Source organism: Oncorhynchus nerka, linkage group LG25, assembly GCF_034236695.1.
Source record: "Oncorhynchus nerka isolate Pitt River linkage group LG25, Oner_Uvic_2.0, whole genome shotgun sequence".
In the NCBI taxonomy this organism is placed as follows: Eukaryota; Metazoa; Chordata; class Actinopteri; order Salmoniformes; family Salmonidae; genus Oncorhynchus; species Oncorhynchus nerka.
In genome coordinates, this window is record NC_088420.1 from 59,133,095 (window position 1) to 59,150,147 (window position 17,053).

A 17,053-nucleotide genomic window follows, 5' to 3' on the forward strand; every position below is an offset into this window, starting at 1 on the left:
GAACCGCTCTCCTTGAAGTTCTTGATGATCCGATAATTGGTTGATTTAGGTACAATCTTACTGGCAGTAATATCCTTGCCTGTGAAGCATTTTTGTGCAAAGCAATGATGACGGCACGTGTTTCCTTGTAGGTAACCATGGCTGACAGAGGAAGAACAATGATTCCAAGCACCACCCTGTTTTGAAGCTTCCAGTCTGTTATTCAAACTCAATCAGCATGACAGAGTGATCTCCAGCCTTGTCCTCGTCAACACTCACACCTGTGTTAACGAGAGAATCACTGACATGATGTCAGCTGGTCCTTTTCTGACAGGCTGAAATGTAGGAGAAATGTTTTTTGGGGATTCAGTTCATTTGCATGGCAAAGAGGGACTTTGCAATTAATTGCAATTCATCTGATCACTCTTCATAACATTCTGGAGTATATGCAAATTGTCATCATACAAACTGAGGCAGCAGACTTTGTCAGACTTTTGGCCACTACTGTGTATGTATATATAAATATATATTCACTGAGTGTACCAAACATGAGAAACACATTCCTAATATTAAGTTGAACAGCCATTATTTGTCAAAAGCATTCCACAGGGATGCTGGCCCATGTTGACTCCAATGCTTCTCACATTTGTGTCAAGTTGGCTGTATGTCCTTTGGGTGGTGGACCATTCTTGATACACACAGGAAACTGTTGAGTGGGAAAAACCTGGCAGCGTTGCAGTTCCTGACACTCTCAAACCGGTGAACCTGGCACCTGCTACCATACCCTGTTCAAGGGCACTTAAATATTTGGTCTTTCCCATTCAGTCTCTGATTGGCAGAGATACACAATCCATGTCTCAATTTGCTCAAGACTTAAACTTTTTTTTAAACCCGTCTCCTCCCCTTCATCCACACTGATTGAAGTGGATTTAATTAGTGACATCAATAAGGGATTATAGCTTTCACCTGGTTTGTCTGGAAAGAGCAGGTGTTCCTAATGTTTTGTATACTCAGTGTATAGATCCCTTTCTCTCCATCTCTCTCTTCTTCTTCATCTTCTTTTTCTTCTCTCTCCTCTCAGATCCATCCGGTTCCGTTGGTACCAGGGCTTCTACTCCAGCGGTTCATCCCCCCCTACCTGGGCTTTGGACAGTGTGTACATTGGCCCCCAGTGCCAGGACATGTGTAACGGACACGGGTCATGTGTGAGGGGTACCCACTGTGTGTGTGACTCGGGATACTCAGGACCAGACTGCTCCCAACCCGACACATCCAACCCTGACTTCCTCAAGGAAGACTTTGAAGGTAGGCAGTGGGTATAGAACTGGAAGATAGTGTATGGGTTCGGATAAAGGCTTCATTAACCCTGCCTGATCTTAACACTTACAATTAACCTAACCTTGCTGGTGGAATATACATTTCCTTGAATGTGCAAGAAAACACAGATTTCCACATAAAAGCAGAGGGTGTGTGTGTGTGTGTGTGTGTGTGTGTGTGAGAGAGAGAGTGAGACTAGTAGACAGTCACTGTATATGTGTTGTTCAAACACAGTGTTCAGATATTGTGTTTAGCCATCAATACTGATATTGATCAGATTATATTTTGAGAACTGGATGGATGTGATTAATACACTTATGGTAGAAAGGGCTCCTAAGTGTGACGAAATACGTTGTTGTGCGACCAGGAGTTTTATTTTGGCAGCACATAATAATTGTTATAATGATAAGGGTTCACTGTACCATTGTTTCTAAGTGCCCTAGAGAAACAATCAGGCACAGATTCATTAGCGTCATGGTTACACCATTACTGCAGCGAAAACGGCTTGTTTTTAACCCCACCGGGTCAAAGGATCTGACCCATATTACCTGCTCAACATTTGTATCTGGGACCACATTTTACATTAATAAACTGCTTGCACAGTTCAGTCATGTTACCTCATTCTGTGGGACTTCTTCATCCCACTCCCACCCACACATGCAGCTTTTCATACCGCACTGGATTCCCACTTGCAAGAACTGGTTCCAAACCCGCGCAGTCCTGCATTTTTGCATGTGACGCAGCTCACTTGCCAGCCAGGTCCCAGCAATTTTGGGCCCTGTAGGCAATATCAAAGTGCTCAAAAATACCCTAAGAACTAGTTTAAATTACCAGAGGTTCTCATGTAGACCAATATATTAATCTATCGTATTACTGGGATATATCAACAACTAAGGTAGTTTGTAGCGAGAAGAGTTGGAGAGGCTTGCACTTTCACCTGACCTACATTTTATAGCCTTCTTTTTAGGAGTGGGACGATTTTCAGATGGAGACAAATATGGGTGATGAATATTTATTTATAGGAAATGTAGTAAACTACAGCCTGATAATATTTAGGATGTACATTTCCTTGGAATAATAACCGCCCTGTGCTTCCCCTGCCCATGCAGGCTATAGCCTACTCTATTTAATTGAGACGACAAGCGTACCTGATCTTGCACATGTGGCTACAATGGGAAAGTAATTCTGCTTTGAAAGTTGATGAACTTGTAAACTCACTTTTGAGAAAACCGTCTTTCAATGTTTTGGTACTACTATTGGAGAGCCCTTCTTTGTCTACACCCGTTCAGCATTGTTCACACCCTCTTAAGCCGTAGCCCCATCCATCACTTTAAGGGTTGATCCAACCATTCTGTACTAACATGCCAGCTACTTCCAGATATCTAAGAGAGAGAGAACAGCTCACTGAACATTACTTGCCCTATCGCTCTGTGGTTTCACGTTCAGAGCGCACAATGGACTCTCTGGCCAATAAGTAGGACTGTTCCGAAAGCTCTGACCTCAACTACAGTCAAGCACCCAACTAACTGGCTAATATTGGCTAGCTACTTCCAGAAACATAATGAGAGAATACCCCACTCTGACCATTTTACTCCCCCTAGCAGAACTGGTTAAGACATGCAGCTAGCTAGCTAAACAATGGACCATAATCACAACTCATGACGTTGCTGCCCTGCATGAATCTGCAGGTAGCTAACCACCAGGTTCTATAGCTATAACTAGTCAAACAAATGTGTCTGAGATACAAAGAATAAGATCATACACATAACATTACATAGCGACCCAGCCAGCTAATGTTAGCTAGCTAACAGTACATTTGAATTTAAACCACTTTGTCTCCTATCTGATGCCATGCTTGGTTGCCTTAGTTTGACGATGTTATCCAGACTGGTGTTTTCTCCTTCTCTTTAGCCATCATACTCCAATTCCACTGATTTCAAAACTCGCTCCTCCAGAAAACGGAGAGCATGCACATAACGTTAGCTACCGAGCCAGCCAGCTAATGTTAGCTAGCTAATGATACACTTTAACTTGACATTAGGTTTATGCAGTTTTACTACCCTATATATATTTTAAAGACGTGTTCGACGCTATTACCTAAACATTACTGGCCAGCTCCAACTGACAGATGCGTGCTTTATGGTAGACCAATTCAAACTCATCTCTCGGTATGTCCAGCCCACTCATTATTTCAGCCAATCATGGCTATCAGGATACCTGTGATAGGAGAAAACAGATGGCTCAACAACATTGTAGTTACTCCACAATAATAACCTGACAGAGTGAAAATAAGGAAGCCTGTATAAAATAAAAATCTATTCCAAAACATGCATCCTGTTTGCAACAAGTCACTAAAGTAATACTGCAAAAAATGTGGCAAAACAATTAAAATTTTGTCCTGAATACAAAGTGTTGTCTTTGAGGTAAATCCAAATTACTGAGTACCACTCTCCATATTTCCAAGCATAGTGGTGGCTGCATCATGTTGTGGGTATGCTTGTAATCATTGAAGACAGGGGAGTTTTTCAGAAGAAAAAAGAAACAGAATTGCGCTAAGCACTGGGAAAATCCTAGAGGAAAACCTGGTTCAGTGTGCCTTCCACCAGACACTGGGAGATGACTTCACCTTTTAGCAGGACGATAACTGGAGTTGCTTACCAAGAAGACAGTGAATGTTCCTGAGTGGCCAAGTAACAGTTTTGACTTAAACCGGCTTGAAAATCTATGGAAAACCTGAAAATGGTTGTATTGCAATGATCAACAACCAATTTGACAGAGCTTGAAGAATTTTGAAAAGTATACTGGGAAAATGATGTACAATCCAGGTGTGGAAAACTCTTAGAGACTTACCCAGATTGTAACTGCTGCTAAAGGTGATTCTAACATGTATTGACTCAGGGGTTGAATACTTACCTAACCAATACATATTTTTATTTCACTTTTACGTTACAGAGTATTTTCTGTAGATCATTGACAAAAACGGACAATTAAATATATATTTAATCCCACTTTGTAACACAACAAAACTTGGAAAAGGTCTTTATGAAGGCACTGTAAATCTCATCATTTGATGTTTTGATAGTTTGGTTTCCCAAGAGACTCCATAGGCCAGCATAGCTGACCTAAATTGTAAATATAGAAAGACGGTGTTGCCTCGTAATGTGTATGTATCTTTCAAATATTGGAATGTTCTCAAACCATTACTATCCATGATATCGGTGCGGGTACGGACTCCACAGGACCATTGGGCATGCCATTTTGATTCCCAGTAATAGGACAATATTTTTTTGTTGTTGCAATAATAGGACCAAAGCACAGTTTACATTGTTTAAGGAATATATCAGTGAACACAACCTCTTTCAGAGCAATAGGAGACACCATATTTCATTCTTTAATCAACCAGGGGGCAGAATAATCCTGTCTTAGCCAATTTAGGATGGAGCAAAGTGCAATTATAAGTTTGGTACGGATAGTCTTCCTATATCTTTCCCTTTTTGTAAATGTGTTAATTTTTATCCGGGATTGTTTACCTTTCAATATACATGTTTTAACCGCACTGTGAATTGTATCCCAGTAGCCAGAAAGGGGAGCCATTGGAAGCATTGAACTACAGAAATTCAGCAGTGGAAATATATTAATTTTAATAACATATATTTTTCCGGTTAAAGCAACTGGCAAAGTACTGAGGTCGGATTGAATTGATTTGAGCGTTCTTTTGAAGTTTCTGGAAATGGTTTTATCTAAAGAAGGAAATATATCTACTCACAATATTTAAAACGGGTAATGATTGGGATACAATAAATAGAGATAGAATCCTCCAACAGGTTCTTGAGAGGCAGTTGGGCTGATTTGGTTAGATTCATTTTATAACTTGAGATGAAGCTGAATGTATATTTGATCTTCAATGTGATTGAGATACATTATCTAGATGTAGTAAAATATCGTCTGCGTATAATGAGATTAAGTGATCAGTAGATTTGAGAGAAATGTGTGTTATTTCCTTAAACCTCTTATGGATAGGGGAGACGCTAGCGTCTCAAGTGGCCAATAGCCTCGGGAAATGCATAGCACCAAATTCAAATAAAACGCGATAAAACTCAAACTTTCATTAAATCACACATGCAGGGTACTCAAATAAAGCTACACTCGTTGTGAATCCAGCCAACATGTCAGATTTTAAAAATGCTTTTCGGCGAAAGCATGAGAAGCTATTATCTGATAGCATGCACCCCCCTGAACCACCTGAACGAGTTGTAAACAAAATAATTAGCGTAGCCGGCGCTACACAAAACGCTGAAATAAAATATAAAACATGCATTACCTTTGACAAGCTTATTTGTTGGCACTCCAATATGTCCCATAAACATCACAATTGATCATTTTTTTTCGATTAATTCCGTCCATGTATACCCAAAATGTCCATTTATAAAGCAGGTTTGATCCGGAAAAAAACAGCTTTCCAAAACACAACGTCACTACAAAACATTTCAAAAGTTGCCTATAAACTTTGCGAAAATATTTCAAACTACTTTTGTAATACAACTTTAGGTATTTTTAAACGTTAATAATCGATCAAATTGTAGACGGGGCAATCTGTATTCGATAGAGAAAGTAAACAAAACATGCACCATTTTCCCCTCTTGCGTAACTATCAACAGTGTAACGTTGTTCCAGGATGTGCCTCTTGTTCGTTTCACCAATGATTAACTTCAACCCAATTCCAAAGACTGGTGACATCCTGTGGAAGTCGTAGGAACTGTAAAATGGTCGCTATAAAATTGAGAGCACCAGTGCTACCAATGAAAAATGTTAATTTGTATGCCTGTGTGTGCGTTTGTCATGCTTGTGTGCATGCCTGCTTGCCCTTGTGTGTGTGTGTACAGGAGGGGCGGTGGATGCTGACAGGTTTAGGCTGCTGAGTGGAGGGAAACCTAGCAGGAAATGTGGCATCATGTCCAGTGGGAACCACCTGTTCTTCAGCGAGGACGGCCTTCGCATGCTGGTCACCAATGACATGGACCTTTCCAACGCAAGGTATCGTGTGTGTGTGTGTGTGTGTGTGTGTGTGTTTTTGTTGTTTTCTTTGAAGGTTTTTAACTGATAGCTGTGCTTTTGAGGCCCTCAAGTGGTGAGTTGAGGTGACAATGTATTTAACCCTATTATAAAACCTGCTCCTCACTTCTCAAGTGGCATGTTCCTCACATTGATAGTAAAATGTGTATGTGTGAGCTAAGTACAACCATTTGAATTCAGACGAAAAGATAAAGAAGTATATTTTCTCAAGACACACTATATTGGGCACTGCATCTCGCAGTGCTAGCTGTGCCAACAGAGACTCTGGGTTCGAGCCCAGGCTCTGTCGCAGCCGGCCGCGACCGGGAGGTCCATTGGGCGACGCACAATTGGCTTAGTGTCGTCCGGGTTAGGGAGGGTTTGGCCGGTAGGGATATCCTTGTCTCATCGCGCACTAGCGACTCCTGTGGCGGCCCGGGCGCAGTGCACGCTAACCAGGTCACCAGGTGCACGGTGTTTCCTCCAACACATTGGTGCGACTGGCTTCCGGGTTTGATGCACGCTGTGTTAAGAAGCAGTGCGGCTTGGTTGGGTTGTGTTTCGGGGGACGCATGGCTTTCGACTTTCGCATTTCACATTTATCAATGTGCATTATAATTATATATACAGCTGAAGTCGGAAGTTTACATACACCTTAGCCAAGTACATTTAAACTCAGTTTTTCACAATTCCTGACAATTAACCCTAGTATAAAATGCCCTGTCTTAGGTCAGTTAGGTCACATTCTTTATTGAAAGAATGTGAAATAATAGCAGAGAGAATCAAATCAAATCAAATCAAATGTATTTATATAGCCCTTCGTACATCAGCTGATATCTCAAAGTGCTGTACAGAAACCCAGCCTAAAACCCCAAACAGCAAGCAATGCAGGTGTAAAAAAAAATAATGATTTATTTCAGCTTTTATTTCTTTCATCACATTCCCAGTGGGTCAGAAGTTTACATACCCTCAATTAGTATTTGGTAGCATTGCCTTTAAATTGTTTAACTTGGGTCAAATGTTTCGGTAGCCTTCCATAAGCATCCCACAATAAGTTGGGTGAATTTTGGCCCATTCTTCCTGACAGAGCTGGTGTAATTGGGATTGAGGTCAGGGCTTTGTGATGGCCACTCCAATACCTTGACTTTGTTGTCCTTTAACCATTTTGCCACAACTTTGAAAGTATGCTTGGGGTCATTGTCCATTTGGAAGACCCATTTGCGAACAAGCTTTAACTTCCTGACTGATGTCTTGGGATGTTGCTTCAATATATCCACATAATTTTCCTGCCTCATGATGCCATCTATTTTGTGAAGTGCACCAGTCCCTCCTGCAGCAAAGCACCCCCACAACATGATGCTGCCACCCCCGTGCTTCATGGTTGGGATGGTGTCCTTCGACTTGCAAGCCTCACCCTTATTCCTCCAAACATAATGATGGTCATACTGGCCAAACAGTTCTATTTTTGTTTCATCAGACCAGAGGACATGCGTGGTCCCATGGTGTTTATACTTGCGTACTATCGTTTGCATAGATGAGCGTGGTACCTTCAGGTGTTTGGAAATTGCTCCCAAGGATGAACTAGACTTGTGGAGGTCTACAATTGTTTTTCTGAGGTCTTGGCTGATTTTGTTTGATTTTCCCATGATATCAAGCAAAGAGGCACTGAGTTTGAAGGTAAGCCTTGAAATACATCCACAGGTACACCTCCAATTGACTCAAATGATGTCAATTAGCCTATCAGAAGCTTCTAAAGCCATGACATAATTTTCTGGAATTTTCCAAGCTGTTTAAAGGCACAGTCAACTTAGTGTATGTAATCTTCTGACCCACTGGAATTGTGATGCTGTGAAATATAAGAGAAATAATCTGTCTGTAACAATTGTTGGAAAAATGACTTGTGTCATGCACAAAGTAGATGTCCTAACAGACTTGCCAAAACTATAGTTCGTTAACAAGAAATTTGTGGAGTGGTTGAAAACAAGTTTTAATGACTCCAACCTAAGTGTATGTAAACTTCCGACTTCAACTGTATATATTTTGTAGGTTTATTCAGTTCTTCCTGCGTCTGGGCTGTGGTAAGGCCTCCCCAGACCCCCGCTCCCAGCCTGTCCTGCTCCAGTTCTCTGTAGACGGGGCTCTGACCTGGGGCCTGCTGCAGGACTTCTTCTTCTCCAACAGGTTAGCATAACTCTCACTGTACATCATATCAGGATAAGGTAAGACCCAGATGCAGACCGTGTCGAGAAAAAGAGAGGCTGGGAAAAGAGAGGAGCTGACAAGACAAACGCTGTTAAGCTTGACAAACAAGACCATCCGACAACAGACAAACAGAAAATACAGGTATAACTACACAGGGGACAATGGGGATAATGGGGAAGATGGGCGATACCTGGAAGGGGGTGGAGACAATCACAAAGACAGGTGTAAAAGATAAGGGCGTGACACATCACTGTAATGTAAATGTTGTTTTGTGTTATACTGACATGCTTTATGACGCAAAAATGATTTACTAATGGATAAAATAAATCATTACCTTCATCATAATCATAATCAACTTCCTCTTCTTCAACAGCAGTAACCAAGCTCGCCTCGTGGCCCTGGAGATCCCTCTGCGTGCCCGTACCTCCGCCACGCGCCTACGCTGGTGGCAGCCCTCTGAGAATGGAGACTTCTATAGTCCATGGGTTATTGACCAGGTGAAACACCTTATCTATCTATCACTCCAGTGCTAATTTGCTAAATTGTAATTACTTCGCTACTATGGCCTATTTATTGCCTTACCTCCTCACGCCAGTTGCACACACTGTATATAGACTGTCTTTTTTGTTCTATTGTGTCTTTGTTGTTTTCGTCGCACTGCTTTGCTTTATCTTGGCCAGGTCGCAGTTGTAAATGAGAACTTGTTCTCAACTAGCGTACCTGGTTAAATAAAGGTGAAAAAATATATATAAATAAATAAAAATATATGTTCATCCAATTATTCATCCATCCTTCAATCTGTCCATCTTTATCAATATAACAGTATCACGCATATGACATGAACCTATGTCTCTCTACTCTGCCAGGTGGTGGTGGGGGGCAGTGCCAGTGGCTGGGGTCCTTTAGAAGATGACTTCTCCTCTATGGATGGGCGTTCTTGGCTGCTCTACCCCGGGGGTACCCGCATGCCCGTGTGTGGTTCTGACGGGGCGGCCTTCGCTTTCATAGAAAAGTCCAACACGCGCTACGCTGTCACCACAGACATCAGCCTGGGACAGGATGCTTTCATACAGTTTGATTTCTCAGCTTCATGCTCTGTCACAAACTCCTGCTACGGTGAGCCACAAAATATATATATTTGACAGGTTGTCAATGTAAGTAAGAATATGTTACATTTATTTTGTCAAGGTAGTCAGAGAATAGTTTTATAAGAAAAGTAGGTAAAAATGTGAGCTTTCAGGATTGTTGTTGATTTCTGTTTTTGCTTTTATTAATGTTGCCTGGCTATGCTGTCTAGGTTAGTGAGGTCGGGCACTGATGTTGGGTGATTAGGCCTGGCTCGCAGTTATCTTTCCAATTCATCCCAAAGGTGTTCAATGGGGTTGAGGTCAGGGCTCTGTCTAGGCCAGACAAGTTTTTACATCTCGACAAACCATTTCTGAACCTAGTTTTGTAAACGGGGACATTGTCATGCTGGAACAGGAAAGGGCCATCCCCAAACTGTTGACACACAAGTTGGAAGCACATAATCGTCTAGAATGTCATTGTATGCTGTAACGTAATAATGTCCCTTTACTGGAACTAAGTGGCATATCCCGAACCATGAAAAACATCCCCATACCATTATTGCCCCTCCACCAAACTTTACAGTTGACACTATGCATTGGGGCAGGTAGTGTTCTCCTGGCAACCGGCAAATTATTAACCAGAGAGGTTAGAAAATTAGGCTATTTAGGGATTCTAATTGTGGATTTTAAAGAAAACAAGAATCATCAGCATAGAATGACTCCTTTGCTTGAAGCCCTGGATTTCTCATTTTAACAGCTAACATTTCGATGGCAATAATACATAGATATGCCGATAGTGGACAACCTTGTTTTACTCCTCTTGACAGTCTAAAACTTTCTGAGATGTAGCCATTATTTACTATTTTACACCTAGGCGTACTATACATAACTTTAACCAATTTTTATAAGAGATTCTCCAAAAATGAAATATTCCAGGCATTTATATACATATACTTTATCAAAGGTCTTTTCAAAGTCAGCTATGAATACCAGGCCTGTTTTCCCCGATACTTCAGAGTGCTCTATTGTTTCCAGTACTTGTCTCATATTAACTCCAATGTATCGTCCATGTAAAAACCCTGTCTGATTAGGATGAATAATATCCGACAATACCTTTTTTATTCTATTCTATTTATCCTTTTCTATTCTAAGCAATTAGCTAGCAATTAGCTAGAATTTTTGCATCACAACACTGAAGTGTAAGAGGCCTCCAATTTTTAAAATGGACAGGATCTTTATATTTACCATTTGGATCCTGTTTCAGTAATAATGAAATCAGACCTTCTTGTTGAGTGGGTAAAACATGCTAATAACGGTCTCCTGAGTATGTCAAAAAAAAGTTTGGTATACTTCCACTGGTATGCCATCCAGCCCAGGAGTTTTCCCAGCCTTAATGACTTTAATTGCATCAAGAAGTTCCTCATCTGTAAATTGGCCTTCACATGAGTCTTTCTGTACAGATGATAATTTTTCATTATTAATTGGAAAAAATCCATACAATTGGCTTTGGTTAGTGGAGATGGAGGAGACGAAAACATATGCTTGAAGTACTTTACTTCCTCTTTCAAAATATAGTCGGTAACTGCATCATTTGTAACAAGTTTCAGCAAATTATTTTAGTTAGCATTTCTTTGTCGAATATTAAAAAAATTATATGGTGCATTTTTCCTCATATTCCATCCAGTTGATTTTATTTTTATAATATAATACACAGGATCTTTCTTGAATAAGTTCCTCCATTTCTTTTTCTTTTTCTTCAAATATGAGCATCTATGGTAAAGTTTTTTATTGCTATCTGTCTGTATTGTTAGTCTTTCCATTTCCTTTGTTAATATGGACTCTTTTGACCTAAATTTGTTTTGTTTTGTAGATTAGTTCTGAATTGCATGGCCTCTAAAGGCACATTTTAAAAGTGTCCCATACAATAAGGTGGATCTGCTGTACCTATGTTATGTCAGAAAAAGTCAGTTATAAATTCTTATGTCCTAGTTAAAAACAAGTTATCATCCAGTAGGCTTTGATAGCAAGATGGGGCCGACAAAGGGGGCTGCTTTGCTTCTAGTCCTTAGGAAACTTTGCAGTATTTCGTTTTTTTATCTATTATTTCTTACATTGTTAGCCCAGAAAAACTTAAGTGTTATTACATACAGCCGGCAAGAACTATAGGAAATCAGAGAGACATCAACTTACCAGCACTACGACCAGGAATACAACTTTCCCGAAGCGGTACCTTTGTTCGAACCACACAGGGCATTTGAACTGATTCCATAGGTTCATCCTAAACAAAACCGCCGGAGAAGAGGTAGACGGAGCGGTCTTCTGACCAGACTTCGGAGGCACGCACACCACCCACAGATTCCAAGTATATTACTCGCTAATGTCCAGTCTCAGGATAACAAGGTAGACAAAATTAGGGCAAGGGTTGCTTTCTAGAGAGACATCAGGGATTGTAACTACTCTGTTTCAAAGTACATGGCTGTCTTGGGAAATTCTGTCGGAGTTGGTACAGCCACCTGGATTCCTTGTTTGTCGCGCCGAAGGGCGGGGGTGTATGTTTCATGATTAACAACTCATGGTGTAATTGTAACAACATACAGGAACTCATGTCCCTTTGTTCACCTGACCTAGAATTCCTCACAATCAAATGCCGACCGTACTATCTCCCAAGGGGAATTCTCATCGGGTATTGTCACAGCCGTGTATATCCTCCCTCAAGCCAATACCACGACGGCCCTCAAGGAACTTCACTGGACTTTATGCAAACTGGAAACTGGATATCCTGAAATTGGGTTTATTGTAGCTGGGGATTATAACAAAGCAAATTTGAGAACAAGGCTACCTAAATTCTATCAGCATATTGACTGTAGCGCTCGTGCTGGTAAAACACTGGATCACTGCTACTCTAACTTACGCTATGCATATAAGGCCCTCTCCCGCCCTCCTTTTGGCAAATCTGACCACGACTACCTTTTGCTCCTCCCTTCCTATAGGCAGAAACTCAAACAGGATGTACCCATGCTCAGGACTATTCAACGGAATCTGCTCTTCAAGATTGTTTTGATATGTTCTCGGTAGCCTCGGAGAATAATATTGATGTATAAGCTGATTCGGTGAGTGAGTTTATAAGGAAGTGTATAGGAGTTGTACCTACTGTGACTGTTAAAACTTACCCTAACCAGAAACCGTGGATAGATGGCAGCATTTGCCCGAAACTGAAAGCGCGAACCACCGCATTTAACCATGGAAAGGTGACTGCAAATATGGCCGAATTCAAACAGCGTCGTTATGCCCTCCGCAAGGCAATCAAACAAACGAAATGTCAGTATAGATACAAAGTGGAGTAACGGTCTTGCTTTCAGATAAACTAAACACCTTCTTTGCCCGCTTTGAGGATAATGCAGTGTCACCGAAGCAGCCTGCTACGAAGGATTGTGGGCTCTCCTTATCCGTGGCCGACTTGAGTAACACATTTAATCATGTTAACCCTCGCAAGGCTGCCGGTCCAGACGGCATCCCTAGCCACGCTTTCAGATTATGCACAGACCAGCTGGCTGGTGTGTTTACGGACAATTCAATCTCTCCCTATCCACATGCTTCAAGACGACCACCATTGTTCCAGTACCCAAGAAGGCAAAGGTACCTGAACAGAATGACTATCGCCCCGTAACACTCACTTCTGTCATCATGAAGTACTTTGAGAGGCTAGTCAAGGATCATATGACCTCCACCTTACCTGTCATCCTAGACCCACTTCAATTTGCTTACCACCCCAATAGGTCCATAGACGATGCAATCGCCATTACACTGCACACTGCCCTATCCCACCTGGACAAGAGGATGTAAGAATGCTGTTCATTGACTATAGCTCAGCATTCAACATAACACTACCCACCAAACTCATCATTAAGCTTGAAGACCTGGGTTTCAACCCCGCCCTGTGCGATTGGGTCCTGGAATTCCTGACGGGCCATCCCCAGGTGGTGAAGGTAGGAAACAACATCTCCACCCCACTGATCCTCAACACTGGGGCCCCACAAGGGTGCGTGCTCATCCCCCTCCTGTACTCCCACAAGGGTGCGTACTCATCCCCCTCCTGTACTCCCACAAGGGTGCGTACTCATCTAGTTTTCAGACGACACAACAGTAGTAGACTTGATCACCAACAATGATGAGACAGCCTATAAGGGAGGAAGTGAGGGTGTCAAGAAAACAACCTATCACTCAACGTCAACAAAACAAGGGAGATGATCGTGGACTTCAGGAAACAGGGAGCACCCCCCTATCCACATCGTCGGGACAGCAGTGGAGAAGGTGGACACCATGGACAAACTGAAATGGTCCACCCAAACAGACAGTATGGTGAAGAAGGCGCAACAGCACCTCTTCAACCTCAGGAGGCTGAAGAAATTTGGCCTGTCAACCCTCATAATCTTTTACAGATGCACAATTGAGAGCAGCCTGTCAGGCTGTGTCACCGCCTGGTACGGCAACTGCACCGCCCACAACCGCAAAGCTCGCCAGAGCGTGGTGCAGTCACCAGGGGCAAACTACCTGCTCTCTAGGACCCCTTCAGCACCCAGGAAGGCCAAAAACATCATAAAGAACAACAACCACCCAAGCCACTGCCTGTTCACCCTGCTACCATCCAGAAGGCCAGGTCAGTACAGGTAAATCTCTGTTGGCACCGAGAGACTGAGAAACAGCTTCTATCTCAAGGCCATCAGACTGTTAAACACCCATCACTAACACAGAGAGGCTGCTGCCTACATAGAGACTTGAAATCGCTGGCCACTTTAATAAATGGATCAGAAGTCACTTAAATAATGCCACTTTAATAATGTTTACATATCTTGAATTAATCTTCTCATATCTATATACTGTATTTTTTAGCATCCATTGCATCTTGCCTATGCTGCTTGACATTGCTCATCCATATGTTTATGTGTACACTACCGTTCAAAAGTTTGGGGTCACTTGGAAATGTGTGAATGACTATTGTAGCTGGAAATGGCTGAAGGCCAGCAGTTTGTCTAGTTTGAGAAACAGACACCTCACAAGTCCTCAACTGGCAGCTTCATTAAATAGTACCCACAAAACACCAGTCTCTATGTCAACAGTGAAGAGGTGATTGCGGGATAATGGCCTTCAGCCATTTCCAGCTACAATAGTCATCTGCAACATTATCAATGTCTACACTGTATTTCTGATCAATTTGATGTTATTTTAAAGGACAAGAAATGAGCTATTCTTTCAAAAACAAGGACATTTCCAAGTGACCCCAAACTTTTGAACAGTGTGTGTATGTATGTATGTATGTATGTATGTATGTATGTATGTATGTATGTATGTATGTATGTATGTATGTATGTATGTATGTATGTATGTATGTATGTATGTATGTATGTATGTATGTATGTATGTATGTATGTATGTATATATATATATATATGGTCACATCCCACAGCTCAGTTTGGCCGGGCAGTCAGCTCTAGGAAGAGTTTTGGTGGTTCCAAACTCCTTCCATTTAAGAGTGATGGAGACCACTGTGTTCTTGTGGATCTTCAATGCTGCAGACATTTTTTGGTACCCTTCCCCAGATCTGTGCCTCGACACAATCCTGTCTCGGAGCTTAACCGAAAATCCCTTCCACCTCATGACATGCACTGTCAACTGTGGGACCTTATATAGACAGGTGTGTGCCTTTCCAAATCATGTCCAATCAATTGAATTTACCACAGGCGGACTCCAATCAAGTTGTAGAAACTCCTCAGGGATGAGCAATGGAAACAGGATGCACCTGAGCTCAATTTTGAGTCTCATAGCGAAGGGTCTGAATACTTATGCAAACAAGATTTCTGTTTTTTTTATACATTTTAAAACAATTCTAAAAACCTGTTTTCACTTTGTCATTATGCGGTATTGTGTAGATTGATGAGGGAAAAAAAATGTTTTTAATCTATTTTAGAATAAGGCTGCAAAATAACAAAATGTGGAAGAAGGGAAGCGGCCTGAATATTTTCCACTGCTCCCGTTTGGTGCAGCGGTCTAAGGCACTGCATCTCAGTGCTTGAGGCGTCACTACAGACACCCGGGTTCAAATCCAGGCTCTATCACAACCGGCCGTGATTTGGAGTCCCATACGGCAGAACACAATTTTCCCAGTGTCGTCCAGGTTTGGCCGGTGTAGACTGTCAATAAAAAGAAGAATTTGTTCTTAACTGACTTGCCTAGTTAAATAAAGGTTACACGTGTGTATGCGACTAATAACATTAGATTTGATTTATAATTTGATTTATGCGTCTTTCTGTACCCTTGTCCATTACAGCCATTGAGCTTGAGTATTCTCTGGACCTGGGTCTGCACTGGCAGCCTCTGGTACGTGACTGTCTCCCCACCAGTCAAGACTGCTCCTCCTACACCCTACAGAGACTGCTGGTGGCAGACACATACAACAAGTGGGGCCGAGTCACTCTGCCCATTCCCATCTACGCCAGGTCAGTTACACATTGTTTGACTGCCAAACCAAACCGAGGTTGTTATTCTTCAAAATCACTGTCCAAACATTTGAACAGCTTTAAATGTTGGTACGAGTTGTATTATGTCATTAAAATGTATCTGCAGGTCTCCAGCTACGCGGTTCCGTTGGTTCCAGCAGGCTCCGTTTGACAAGCAGCAGACCTGGGCTCTGGACAATCTCTACATCGGAGACGGCTGCTCCGACATGTGCTCCGGACATGGACGCTGCCAGCAGAGCTCCTGTGTGTGAGTGACTGATATTTCAATAACACACCAGCCTGAAATAATAATTACAGACACGAATGTGGTGTTCCATTGCCATGTTGAAGTAGAAGTCCCGACATCTGTAACAACAATGTCACACACAGCAACCTGAGAGGCCATTCAATAACCTCCTTACCCCTTTCTCTCACCTCTCGTCCCCCATGTAGGTGTGACCCAGAGTGGGAAGGCGAGTACTGTGATGAGCCTGTGGCCCCCCTGCCCTCCCAGCTGAAGGACAGTTTCAGCCGGGCCCCCTCTCTTAGCCACTGGCACCTGGTAACCGGGGGAAAGCTCAGCACTGTTTGTGGGGCCGTGGCATCTGGGGCTGCACTGCACTTCAGCGGGGTCAGTGCCTATCAATCTATCAATACATTGTGCCTGTAGACCACACTACCTACAGAGAGAGTTTTCATCTGTATTCTTCATACCTGTTTACATACCACCACAGATAGAGGCTGGCACTACAGTAAGACAGCATTGAATGAGCTGTATTCCGGCATAAGCAAACAAGAAAACGCTCACCCATAAGCGGAGCTCCTAGTTGCCAGGGACTTAAATGCAGGGAAACTTAAATCCGTTTTACCAAATTTCTATCAGCATGTTACATGTGCAACCAGAGGGGAAAAAAACTCTGGACCACCTTGACTCCACAGATG

The 17,053-nt window shown here is 42.2% G+C and overlaps 1 protein-coding gene across 2 annotated transcripts in view; it reads left to right on the plus strand.

Moving 5' to 3' along the window:
- LOC115115592 (reelin-like) overlaps nucleotides 1-17,053 on the plus strand; it is a 303,739-nt gene that overhangs the window by 273,527 nt on the left and 13,159 nt on the right. For both annotated transcript variants that reach the window (XM_065009916.1, XM_065009917.1), the window contains exons 44-51: nucleotides 1,061-1,284; nucleotides 6,180-6,330; nucleotides 8,395-8,529; nucleotides 8,924-9,047; nucleotides 9,417-9,666; nucleotides 15,943-16,111; nucleotides 16,239-16,379; nucleotides 16,565-16,742. In XM_065009916.1, the coding sequence (XP_064865988.1) occupies nucleotides 1,061-1,284; nucleotides 6,180-6,330; nucleotides 8,395-8,529; nucleotides 8,924-9,047; nucleotides 9,417-9,666; nucleotides 15,943-16,111; nucleotides 16,239-16,379; nucleotides 16,565-16,742 (1,372 nt within the window). The remainder of the gene's footprint in view (nucleotides 1-1,060; nucleotides 1,285-6,179; nucleotides 6,331-8,394; nucleotides 8,530-8,923; nucleotides 9,048-9,416; nucleotides 9,667-15,942; nucleotides 16,112-16,238; nucleotides 16,380-16,564; nucleotides 16,743-17,053) is intronic.